This window comes from Elephas maximus, chromosome 25 (genome assembly GCF_024166365.1).
Source record: "Elephas maximus indicus isolate mEleMax1 chromosome 25, mEleMax1 primary haplotype, whole genome shotgun sequence".
NCBI classification, from domain to species: domain Eukaryota; kingdom Metazoa; phylum Chordata; class Mammalia; order Proboscidea; family Elephantidae; genus Elephas; species Elephas maximus.
The window spans coordinates 59,022,566-59,035,944 of record NC_064843.1 but is presented as its reverse complement, the minus strand read 5'-3'; the positions used below and the strand labels follow the sequence as shown (position 1 = coordinate 59,035,944).

Below are 13,379 nucleotides of genomic sequence, written 5' to 3'. Positions count from 1 at the left end.
CCATCAATTGCTCACATGCAAGTTCTGGCTGAAGCTGAAGAAAATTAGAACAAGTCCACGAGAGCAAAAGTATACCCTTGAGTACATACCATTTTAATTTAGACACCATCTCAAGAACTGAACACTAATGACTGAATACCAGACCAGTTTTGGGATGACATCAAGGACCTCATCGATGAAGAAAGCAACAGGTCATTAAAAAGACAGGGAAAAAAGAAAAGACCAAAATGGATGTCTGAAAAGACTGAAACTTGCTCTTGAACGTTGAGTAGCTAAAGCAAACGGAAGAAATGATAAAGTGAAAGAGCTGAACAGAAGATTTTGAAGAGCAACTCAAGAAGACAAAGTATTATAACGACATATGCAAAGACCAAAAGGGAAGAACATGCTGGGCATTTCTCAAGCTGAAAGAATTGAAGAAAAAATTCAAGCCTCGAGTTTACAGGGATTCTACATGGAAAATATTCAATGATGCAGGAAGCATCAAAGGAAGATGAAAGGAATACGCAGTCACTGTACCAAAAAGAATTGGCAGATATTCAACCATTTCAGAAGGTAGCATACGATTAAGAACCGATGGTACCGAAGCTACACCAAAGGCTTGAAGAAAAACAAGGTGCCACGAATTGACGGAAAACCAACTGAGATGTTTCAACAAATGGATGCAGCACTGGAGGTGCTCACTCGTCTATGTCAAGAAATTTGGAAGACAGCAATCTGGCCAACTGACTGAAAGAGATCCATATTTGTGCCCATTCCAAAGAAAGGCAATTCAACAGAATGCAGAAATTTTCGGGTAATATCATTAACATTACAGACAAGTAAAATTTTGCTGAAGATTATTCAAAAGCAGTTGCAGCAGTACATCAAGAGGGAACTGCCAGAAGTTCACCCTGGATACAAAGACAATATAGAACGAGGGATATCACTGGTGATGTCAGATGGATCATGGCTGAAAGCAGAAAATACCAGAAAGATGTCTACCTGTGTTTTATTGCCTATGTAGAGGCATTTGGCTGTGTGGATCATAACAAATTATGGATAACATTGTGGAGAACGGGAATTCACCAGAATACTTAATTGTGCTCATGAAGAATCTGCACGTAGACCGAGAGGCAGCTGTTCAAACAGTAGAAGGGGATATGGTGTGATTTAAAATCAGGAAAGGTGTGCGTTAGCATCGTATCCTTCCACCATACTTATTCAATCTGCATGCTGGGCAAATAACCCGAGGAGCTGGACTATACAAACAAGAATGTGGCATTAGGATCAGAGGAAGATGCATTAACAACTGGTCGTAACCAGGTGACACAGCCTTGCTTGCTGAAAATGAAGAGGACTTGAAGCACTTACTGATGAAGATCCAAGACTACAGTCTTCTGTATGGATTACACCTCAACATAAAGAAAACAAAGATTCTCACAACTGGGCCAGTAAACAACAACATGATAAAAGGAGAAAAGATAGACTTTGTCAATGATTACATTTTTACTTGGATCCACAATCAATGCCCATGGAAGCTGCAGTCAGGAAACTAGAAGACATAGTGCGTTGGCCCAAGCTGCTGCAAAAGACCTCTTTAAAGCGTTGAAAAGCAAGGATGTCACTTTGAGGAGTAAGGTGTGCCTGACCAAAGCTATGGTATTTTCAATCACCTCATATGCATGTGAGAGCTTGTTGTTGTTGTTCAGTGCCTTTGAGTCGGTTCCGGCTCATAGCGACCCTATGCACAACAGAACGAAACACTGCCCAGTCCTGTGCCATCCTTACAATTGTTGTTATGCTTGAGCTCATTTTTGCAGCCACTGTGTCAATCCACCTCGTTGAGGGTCTTCCTCTTTTCCGCTGAACCTGTACTCTGCCAAGCATGATGTCCTTCTCCAGGGACTGATGCCTCCTGACAACATGTCCAAAGTATGTAAGAAGCAGTCTCACCATCCTTGCTTCTAAGGAGCATTCTGCTTGTACTTCTTCTAAGACAGATTTGTTCGTTCTTTTGGCAGTCCATGGTGTATTCAATATTCTTCACCAAGACCACAATTCAAAGGCATCTTCTTCTTCGGTCTTCCTTATTCATTGTCCAGCTTTCACATGCATATGATGCAATTGAAAGTACCATCGCTTGGGTCAGGCGCACCTGTCTTCAAGGTGACATCTTTGCTCTTCAACACTTTAAAGAGATCCTTTGCAGCAGATTTACCCAATGCAAAGCATCTTTTGATTTCCTGACTGTCAAGGAATCAAGAATGTGAAAGCCAGACAACGAATAAAGAAGACTGAAGAATTGATGCCTTTGAATTATGGTGTTAGCGAAGAACAATGAATACACCATGGACTGCCAGAAGAATGAACAAATCTGTCAAGAAGTACAGCCAGAATGCTCCTTAGAAGCAAGGAGGGTGAGACTTCATCTCATATACTTTGGATATGTTATCATGAGGGATCAGTCCTTGGAGAAGGACACCATGCTTGATAACATGGAGGGTCAGCGAAAAAGTGGAAAACCCTCAATGAAATGGACTGACATAGCGGCTGCAGCAATGGGCCCAAGCATAGTAATGACTGTGAGATGGCACAGGACCAGGCAGTGTTTCAATCTGTTGTATGCAGGGTTGCTATGGGTTGGAACTGACTCAATGTCACCTAACACCACCACTTTCAATTTAATGAAACAAAGAAAGAAAACTTCTTACCTAGAAAAAGATAGTCTCTGTGCATGAAGTAGATATAAAATTGTCAAACGAATTTTAAAAATGAAAACTTACCCACAATTCCTTAAAGTTATCTCTAACTCTACCACTTAAAAATAATACCCAGTAAACAGAAAAACTCCCAGCAGCTCCCTGTCCCATCCTCTCCATTTCTATCCCCAGAGGTAGCCACTGTTAATGGTAAACAGACTTCCACGTTCATATAAACATATTGATATATACTCATTTCAAACATTTATTTAACAAAAAACTGTATACCTACATATATTACTTTGCAACTTTTTCATGTAATAATATATGATTAAGTATCTGTGCTATTCTTTTCAGTGGTTTCATAGCACTTGCATATACCATGCTACAAGTTAAATAACGTTTTAGTTATCTTTAAAGTGTAAGAGATAACACATTCTCCTATTAACAGACCTATACAAGGCCTGTTAAGTTTAGGTGTTATAAACAGAACTGCCCTATATAAGTTTTATGTAATGATTAATTATTAGTTTGTGGATGTAGTCTAGCCAGAATATATGAAACACAATTAAAAATTTTTATAAATGCTGTGAAGTCGTCTCCTAAATTATGGGAACATCAAAATGTTTTCAGTGTGCCCATTTTCTCTCTAGCCTCACGTATCTGGGATGCTGGCAATCATTTCAATGTGTGCGTCATGGATTGAATTATGTCCCACCAAAAATACGGGTATCAATTTGGCTAGGCCATGATTCCAGGTATTATGGGACTTTCCTATATGTTGTAAATCCTGCCTCTATAAAGTTAATGAGGGAGGATGGGCAGCAGTTTTGTTAGTGAGGCAGGACTCAGTCTATAAGACCGGATTGTGTCCTGAGGCAATCTCTTGAGATATAAAAGAAGGAAGTGAGCAGAAAGACAGGGGACCTCATACCACCTAGAAAGCAGTGCCAGGAGCAGAGTGCGTCCTTTGGACCTGGGGTCCCTGTGTGGAGAAGCTCCTGGTCTGGGGGAAGACTGATGAGAAGGCCAGCAGAGAGAAAGCCTTCCCCTGGAGTTGACACCCTGAATTTGGGCTTTTAGCCTACTTTACTGCAAAGAAATAAATTTCTCTTTGTTAAAGCCATCCACCTGTGGTATTTCTGTTATAGCAGCATGAGATAACTAAGACTGTGTGCGAATCTGATGAGGGGAATGACAGTTCATTGTTGATTTAATTTGCATTTAGTTAAATAGAGAGGTGAAATATTTTTACCTGTGATTATTGGCTATTTTGATTCCTTCCTCCATAATTTACAGTCATGTGAGTTGCCTCATTTTCTACTGACTGTAAGGAGGGTATTTTATACTATTAATTGCCCCGTTTTTGCTTTATCAACTTTTGACCTGTGTATCTTTTTCCTTATGGTTTGTGGCCATTATGTCACAGAAAGAAAGGATTTCTCCACATACAATGTTTTATTCCAGTGTTTCTTATAGTAAAACATTTCTAGTTAAAGCTATGATCAGTGGAGCCCTGGTAGCACAGTGGTTAAGAGCTTGGCTATGAGTCGGAATCAACTCGACGGCACTGAGTTTGGGTTTTTTTTTTTTTGCTAACCAAAAGGTCGACAGTTTGAATCTACCAGCCGCTCCTCGGAAACCCTCTGGGGCAATTCTACTCTATCCTAAAGGGTTGCTGTGAGTTGGAACAGATTCAACGGCAACCAGTTTGGGGTTTTTTTGGGGGGGGGGGGTGGGATATGATCAATGTAAAAATTGTTTTTAGATATGACACAAATTAAGAATTTATATTTCTTTTTAAAGGACAGTCAGGTATCTCACTCTCAGAGGCATTTCTTAAGTAATCATGGTATGAAATACCACTTTTTACTATATGACGATACTCCCGGTTAGATACAGGCCTGTTTCTGGACTTTCAGACGTAGAGGTCTGGTTAAGTCACAATGGTAAACTGCTTTATTTCACTGTAGTGTGGCTGCAACATTTTAGTTATCTATTATTATTATTATTATTTTTTATTAAGGCAAGCCACGAAAACCCTGGTGGCATAGTGGTTAACAGCTACAGCTGCTGATCAGAAGGTCAGCAGTTTGAATCCACCAGGAGCTCCATGGAAGCTCTATGGGGCAGTTCTACTCTGCCCTATATGGTCGCTATGAGTCAGAATCGACTCGATGGCAACAGGATCGGATCGGAAGGCAAGCCACATCTCACTATTATACTCTTTCAATACTGCCTTGGCTATTCAAACTCATGTATTTTGTAAAGCAAACTTTATAAAATCTACCTGTAAATCTACTCATACTCTTATCCTCCGCAAGACTGGAATCTGTTTAAAATATTATTTTACTTACATATTCATTTGGGAAATATTTAAACCCTTAAATAATCAATCTTTTCATCCAGGAAGAAAGTCTATCTTTCCCCTTCTTCATATCTCATTTTGTATCCTTCACTGAGGTTTCATTTTCTTCACAGAAGTGATCTGACATATGCAGAACGCTCAATGACTGTTAGCTTTTATTTGTATGTAGTCTTCTTTTATCTAGCCATCTTACTAGTCTATGCAATAGTCGTAATAGTATTTTAGCATCTCCTGAATTTTCTAGGTATACAATCATATAATAAACAAATAATAATAAAAACTCCACTGATAATGCCTCTTGCATCTGTTTCTTGTCAAACTCTTTATTACCTGGATTCTCCAGAACCATGTACAGTAATAGTGACAGTGAGTAGTCCTATCTTGTGTTTAATCATAAAGAGAATCTCCTTAATATTTTCTGCTAAATAGTCCGTATTTAGATTTTCTGTATTTTTTTATTATGAATATTTAGGTCTAAGTCTTTGTGTAGACATACATGTCAATTTCTCCTGGGTAAATACCTAGGAATGAAAGTGCTGTCATATGGTAAGTGTTTATAAGAAACTGCCAAACCGTTTTCCAAAGTGGCCATGCTATTTTTTCATTCCCGTCAGCAATGTTTAGTAAGAGTTACAGGAGCTCCATACCCTCAACACTTGGTACTTCACATTTTTTTTTAATTTTTTAGTCGTTCCAGCATAGGTGTAGTGGTATCTTACCAAGATTTCAACTTGCATTTCGCTAATGGTTAATGATAAACTCCCCCCCGAAAAAAAAAAACAAAAAACCAAACCCATGCCATCGAGTGGATTCTGACTCATAGTGACCCCTTAGGGTTTCCAAGGCTGTAAACTTCTACGGAAGCAGACTGCCACATCTTTCTCCCATGGAGACACTGGTGGTTTCAAACCGCCCACCTTCCAGTTAGCAGTTGATCACTTTAACCACTGTACCACCAGGACTTCAATGATTAATGAGTGAACATCTTTTCATGTGCTTTTTTGCCATTTGTATGTCTTCTTTGTCAAGTGTCCTTTCGGATCATTTGTCCATTTTTAGATCAGTTTGTCTTCTTATTGCATTTTAAGAGTTATTTATACATCCTAGATTTTGTTGCTGTTATTAGGTGCCACGTCAAGTTGGCTCCGACTCATACTGACCTTACAATAAGCATAACAGAATGCAACATTGCCCAGTCCTGCACCATCCTCACAATTGTTGAAATGTCCGTCCACCTCGTTGAGGGTCTTCCTCTTTTTTGCTCACCCTCTACTTTGACACAGTGGCTACAACAATGGGCTCAAGCATAGTAATGATTGTGAGGATGGTGCAGGACCTGGTAGTGTTTCGTTCTATTGTACAACACAGGGTCGTGATGAGTTGGAACCGACTCAATGGCACCTAAAAACAACAAACAGATTTTTAAAAAAATTTCTCATATAAAAATTTATACACACATTGTTTTGTAACATAAGTTGCAATCCCCACAATGTGACAGCACGTTCCCCCTTCCCACCACTGGTTCCCTGTGATCATTCAATCAGTTCCTGTCCCTTCCTGCCTTCTCGTCCTGCCTCTGGACACGAGCCGCTCCTTTGGTCCCGTGTATCTGATTGAACTAAGAAGCACACTCCTCACGTGCATTATTGTATGTTCTACGGTCCCGTCTAATCTTATCTGAAGAGTGGGCTTCAGGAATGGTTTCAGTTCGGGGTTAACACAGCATCTGGGGGCCATAGTTTTGGGGGTTCCTCTAGTCTCTGTCAGACCATTAAGTCTGGTCTTCTTATAACATCCAGATTTCTACGTCCAGTGAAAATAACCTTCAAAAATGAAGAAGATGAAATAAAAACATTTTCAGAAAAACAACAAATAAGAGAAAACACCTGCGCCTAAAGCAATGCTAAGTGAAGTCCTTCAGGCTGAAGGAAAACGATTATCCGGTGAAAAGCCAAACATTCAGGAAAAAAATGAAGAGCACACACAGGATGAATACAGAAGTACATTTTTTCCTCTTAATTTCTTTAAAATACATGTGAGTGATAAAAGCAAATATTTTAATATCATATTCGGGAGCTAATGATGTCTGCAGATGTAACAATACCAATGACAGCTACAGAACAAAGGATGCTGGGGAAGGAACCAACTGGACTCCACCTGGCTAGGTAGGCCCAACCTTGTAATGGCTTATAAAAAGCCCTGGAACAGAGGTTTCAGGGCCACCTGGTTGACGACAGTATAGAGGGGAGCCTGGCTGACAAGTGCCTGCAAGGGAGCCCTGCGCTGAGACCCCTCCGAGACCCGGGAACGAGCCATACCCTCTTAGGGCTGCAAAGTCACCAGAAAGAGTGAAGACCAGAACAGACCCAGAGGCAGCAGTGTGGGGAAGAAGAGGCCCAGCAGAAGAGTGGCACAGGCCCACCTGGAGTTCAGGGACCAATGGAAACATTAGGGCCCGACCTAAGCAGGGAGCTTCTTGGCCGAGAAGGTAAAGCGTCCATTAAAGCTCTGTGCCGGAAACCCTCCCAGACCTGGATCAAGGAGCTGTAACACGCTTAGAGCTGTAGAGGATGGCAGTGATGGTGTCAGAAGCGGTGGAGACAATGAGCAGACCTGGAGAGTGGAGGAGAGCGGAGATCAAGAGCTGCTGGAGCAGGAGGTATTTCTGCCGGGGGAGACGTCGTGGAGCGCTGTAAGCAGGTCCACTGTGCTAGAGCCCCTCCCAGACCTGCCCCATGCACAGGTTCGTTTCTATCTATATTCTTTGCTTGTATCTTTCTCTACTGTATCAAAGTTGTCATTACAGGTGTGGTGATTCTCAGTTTTGTGGGCATTGCCATGAATTATCCAACCCAGTAAAGAGAAAGAGTACTCTTGGATGGTTGATGTCAGAAATAAGTGGAGATATACGGAACCTCTGCCTGATAGGAACCAGCTTCATGGTGATTCTTATAGTCAAAGTTATAGTAATAGAGTTATCTGTTCACAATTTAAAATGCAACCATTCAAAAATGTAAAAACCATCCTCAGCTCCCAAATTTTTTAGAATTCCATTTCAACTTCTCAATTGACTTTTTAGCCTTCCTTCCTCTCACTGAGCTTGCCTTCTTTCTCTAGCTCACTCAGTTTTTTCCCAAATTCTTACCTGTTTGTTTTTTTTTTAAATAGTATCAACAAAAGAACCCCAAAATATGGAAAAGAACTGAGTAAGCTAGAGAAGGCAAACCCAGCAAGAAGACGAAAGGCTTCACAGGGGAGAAAGGAGACCAGAGAAACCAGGGAAGCCCTCACTTGAGTGAGGATGAAGGTAGGCAGTGCCAGGCAATCTAAACACCTTCCTCCCTAGCCCTGAGCGAGGCCTCCTCCCTCCCAGATGAGCAGCTAACAGCTCTGTGTCCATCTCTCTAGAGTTCCCCACTCACCTGGACAGATGGCTGGTCGACACTTTTTCTCCTCTCTCCAGGTCTCTTTTCCTTGCTCTAGCTGGGTGATGAGTTTTGGTTTAGAAAATGGAATTCCTGCTCACAAAAAAGAAAATAAGGTGACTGTAAGTTATATGCTTAAGGGCCCATTCCAGAACTCAGAGCCAAACTGGGCGGGAACTTCAAAAGGTGAAATGAGAGACCTGAGAATAGTAAGCTCTCAGCAGTGGAAGGGATAAGTGGAGAAGGTGAACAGAATAAGAGAGAGCAGACTGATTCTATTCCATGCTGAGTGGATACACACCTCCTTTGTTTAGAAGATACCCTAGGAAGAGAGGCCCAGAGGCCTAGAAATGCAGAGTATTACTTACACACACACACGCACGCACGCACGCACACACGCACACACACACACACTATCTCATTTTTCACTCTACAGGATCCTAACCTTCCCTGGGAAAACAAGAAACAGAATGTCTTTGTTCTGGGGCCTCATGCAAAGGCAAAGTCAAAAAGGCCAGATGGCAGCGTCGAGCGTAGGCTAAGATACAAAGCAGCAGGACTGTGCGTCCTGAGAGAAGCCATGCTTACCCAGGGAGACCAGGTTGCTGTAGTTGTCCAGCATTACTTCCCTGTACAGGGTCCTCTGAGCAGAGCTCAACAGCCTCCACTCCTCCTGAGTGAAATCCACAGCCACATCCCTGAATGCCATGTGTGCCTGTAACACAAAACACGGCCCTGCTCACCCAGGAGCCAGGGTTGGCCACAGGCTAGGGTGAGGGGCAAGAAGGCTGCCTTGAGGGAGGAAGGTGAGATACCTAGATTCTGCCTTTGACTGTGACCCTAGTGCCACGTGTCCCAAAACCTTTAAATGTCTATCTCTATCCAGCCTTCAGCATTCGTGGACCTCTATATTCAAGGTCCTGAATGGGCTATTTTGGGGTATACATGTAAAAATTAGAGTCCCTAACTTTGGGGGGCAAAACCTAGGCAGAGAGAAGAACAAACAACATATAAAAATTTTTTAGCAAGAGTAAAGAAATAAAACGAAAACTCTGTGCTACCTGGAAATCCAGACTCTAGAATAGGGGTCAACAAATTCTGGCCAAAGGGCTAAGTCTGGCCCACCACCTGTTTTGGTAAATAGAGTTTTATTGGAATACAGTCAAACCGATTTGTGTACGCACTGCCTTCTTCTTTTGCGTTGTAATGACACAGTTCAGTGGTTGCAAGAGATGATATGGACCACAGCACCTAAAATAATTATCATTTGGCCTTTTATAGAAAAAGTTTGCTGACCCCTGCTTTGGAAGGTGATGCTAGATAAAAATCCCAGCGTTGAGAATCCTGTAGTAAGGTGTCCTGGCTGAGACAGGGTACAGATGCAAAACTTACATAATCCTGGTGACCCAATTACAAGATCCTTGTCAGCCTAATCCTCATTCTGACTTAAAAGTACAGCAAAACCAGCAGTCCATAAATAGGCTTTTGTTTTGACTCATGGTGCATTAAAACTTTTTGTTTTTTAAATCATTCAAACGCTGGCAGGTGTCTCATGAAAACCCTGACTTGCTGCCTGGCTCCTGTTGAAAAATCCAGAGATCTGACCACGCCAGGCAAATGCTGCAGGGCCACAACTGGTTGGTGGTGAGGCCTGGCTGCTGGCCTGTTAGCCTAGCCTTCCTGCTCAGCCTCAGTCTCTCAGGTTACCACAGGGATTTGTGCTGGTAACCGGTCCTCACGCACACCAAGCCCAGCCTTCCTGCTCAGCCTCAGTCTCTCAGGTTACCACAGGGATTTGCTCAGGTAATCGGTCCTCACGCACACCAAGCCCAGCCTTCCTGCTCAGCCTCGGTCTCTCAGGTTACCACAGGGGTTTGCTCTGGTAATCGGTCCTCATGCACACCAAGCCCAGCCTTCCTGCTCAGCCTCAGTCTCTCAGGTTACCACAGGGATTTGCGCTGGTAACCGGTCCTCAAGGACACCAAGCCCAGCCTTCCTGCTCAGCCTCAGTCTCTCAGGTTACCACAGGGATTTGCACTGGTAATCGATCCTCACGCACACCAAGCCCAGCCTTCCTGCTCGGCCTCAGTCTCTCAGGTTACCACAGGGATTTGCTCTGGTAATCGCTCCTCAAGCACACCAAGCCCAGCCTTCCTGCTCAGCCTTGGTCTCTCAGGTTACCACAGGGATTTGCTCTGGTAATCGCAACTCAAGGACACCACCACTCCTTGAGTATCAGACCCTGGGATTCTCACACTAAGCCTTTGGTGTGCCTTCCTGAGGGACCCTCCGCTTGGCAGCCTTCCATCACATTACTGTCAAATCACCTGCCAGCTCCCTTTTCCTAACCTGGGTGGTCTTGGGAATGGCTTTAAAACACCACCCCTGCCAACACTACCAGCAGTCAAAAGGCCCAGCCAAGCCCAACATACACACAATCATAAATGGAAAAGCAAAAACAAGAGTGACAGTGGTTCCCACCACTGTTCTTATAGCAGATATGAACCACTTGTACATTTTTTTTTTAATCACAGGTAACCTAGGCCCTAGCCCAAATCAGTTATATTACAATCTCTGGAGGGGGCCAGAAAATCAGTTTTTTTTTTAAGTTCCCAAGTACTGCCAGGGTTTTCAATCACTCTATCAAGGGATTTCAAAATGGAGAGGTCACTATAATATATCAGGGAAGGTTTCACTAGAAAGGCCTGGGAACTTGGTCTTGAAGGATGGGCGGGAATCAAGAGAAGATGGAAGAACTAGGCATTCCAGCTGAGGCCTGTGAGCAGCAGGAAAGGCGAGCCATTAGCAAAGGAAGACAGGAAGCCTGCAATGAGGACAGGGAGGGACCACCTGGGAGGAATAAAAGGTAAAAGGTACCTAGGGGCAGAATAAAGGATGGGGGCTGGAAGTGCAGCAACCTTTACCTGTCTTGAAGATGAATAAGTGCATGCAGACTCTATGCTGCAGTGTGGAACTGTGTGTTGTGCAGTGAACTCCTTGGTGAAAGGCCAGGTGACAGGTAGAGCAGAGAGGGAAGCTGAGGGAGGGCCGCAGGTTAAGATATGTCACACCTCAAGTACTGGAGCTGGACTCTGCCAGGTACCAAGGGTAGTCACGGCAAGAGAAAGGAACGCGTCCATCCTGTGATGGTATGGAAACTCAGGAAACACTCACCTCTCCCCTGGCTTTCCAGGGCCCTGTGGTCATTTTTTCCTGGTCTCCCCAAAGAAAGAGGATATTTCAGAAGCCAGATCTGTGAAAAGAAAACAGAAACAAGAGTGTCAGGTGGAAATGCTCTCCTGTGAGGGAAGCAAGGCCTGCTTTCCATCCCACATTTGGGGCTGTAACAGTACTGTTCTCTACCAAAACCCAAAACCAAACCTGTTGCCATCGAGTCAATTCCGACTTATAGCAACCTGGAAAAGGGTCCAGAGAGCCAGGCCTTTGACAGGTTCAGCCCTAAGCTCTCCTGATCCTAACGAACCAAACGTAGAGGATGTTTTCCAGGTTGTCGGGGAAACATGAAAAGTAACTCCACAATAAATTATATTAATGTAGCATTATTACTTTGGCTGTTGTAAAAATGGTACTGTATTTTTTTTTTTAAAAGAAATGCATACTGAAGTATTTATGGGTGAAAATGATTTATGGGATTTGCTTTAAAAACAGTTCAGAAAAAAATGGGGCAAAGAAAAATGAAACAAAGATCATCATACAGTAATGACTGTTAAAGCTGGGTATGAGTTTATCACACTATTTTTACTTCTGAATACGTCTGAAAATTGTCCATTAACAAAAAAAAATATTTAAAAATTCTTAAGTACCTTCAACCACTATGGAAAATGGTATGGCACGTCCTCAAAAAGCTAGAAAAAGAAAGCTATGATCCAGCAATCTCACTCCTAAGTATATATGCTAGAGAACTAAACTACTGAAATGAACAGATATACGGACAGTTATGTTCATTGCAGCATTAGACACAATAGCAAAAAGATGGAAACAACCTAAGTGCCCATCAACAGATGAATGGATAAACAAACCGTGGTACATATACACAATGGAATACTATGCAGCCAGAAAGAATAATGATGAGTTCTCAAAATATAATGTGGATGAACCTAGAGGACATTATGCTGAGTAAAATAAATCAATTACAAAAGGACAACTGCTATATAATCTTGTATTATAAAGAAGACAAGAATAAATATACATAAAGAGAGCAACACTCTTTGGTGGTTACCAGGGATGGGAGGGAGAGGGAAGAAGAATCACTTTCTAGATAGTAGGCACTTGCATAAGGCAATAGTGAATAAGAGTAAAGTCAGCACAGCTTGACCAAGTTAAAAGATGACACTAAGAAGTACACAAGAATAAAGGACAATTTTGGTAAAAGCCACAACATACACAATTTTGCAGTAATAACCAGCAAATATGTGTGAAGTTATACAGGTAGATACGTATGTTCATATATGTAAACCAAAACCAAACCAAACCTGTTGCCGTTGAGTCGATTTTGACTCACAGTAACCCGACAAGACAGAGCAGAACTGTCCCATAGGTTTCCAAGGAGCAGCTGTTGAATTCAAACTGCCAACCTTTTGGTTAGCAGCTGAACACTTAACCACTGAGCCACTGGGGCTCCTATATATGTATAGGTAAGCACATATGGGAGCCCCGGTGGCGCAGTGATTGAGAGCTCGGCTGCTAATCAAAAGGTTGGCAGTTCAAATCCACCAGCTGCTACTTGGAAACCCCATGGGGCAGTTCTACTCTGTCCTACAGGGTTGCTATGAGTCTGAATCGACTCGAGGGCAACACATTTGGTTTTGGTAAGTGCATACGAATATATGGGTGTGCATGTAGAGGTATTTCTGTATGCAAATGTATACACGTTTTGCGTGTGCT

At 42.6% G+C, this 13,379-nt stretch overlaps 2 protein-coding genes across 10 annotated transcripts in view; one reads left to right on the top strand and one right to left on the bottom strand.

The window, feature by feature from the left end:
- Positions 1-7,111, top strand: part of DZANK1 (double zinc ribbon and ankyrin repeat domains 1) — a 117,476-nt gene extending 110,365 nt beyond the window's left edge. Inside the window, exon 21 of the mRNA XM_049869997.1 lies at positions 6,849-7,111. The gene's annotated coding sequence lies outside the window, so the exon portion shown is untranslated. The remainder of the gene's footprint in view (positions 1-6,848) is intronic.
- ZNF133 (zinc finger protein 133) overlaps positions 1-13,379 on the bottom strand; it is a 48,371-nt gene that overhangs the window by 9,607 nt on the left and 25,385 nt on the right. For 5 of the 9 annotated variants that reach the window (XM_049870007.1, XM_049870003.1, XM_049870005.1 and 2 more), the window contains 3 exons: positions 11,649-11,727; positions 9,063-9,189; positions 8,472-8,567 (listed from right to left, as the gene is read on the bottom strand). In XM_049870007.1, the coding sequence (XP_049725964.1) occupies positions 8,472-8,567; positions 9,063-9,189; positions 11,649-11,681 (256 nt within the window). In that variant the 5' untranslated portion in view covers positions 11,682-11,727. Of the gene's footprint in view, positions 1-7,471; positions 9,190-11,648; positions 11,728-13,379 lie in introns of those variants that run through there. The other 4 variants (XM_049870008.1, XM_049870009.1, XM_049870011.1 and 1 more) reach the window with 4 other exon arrangements.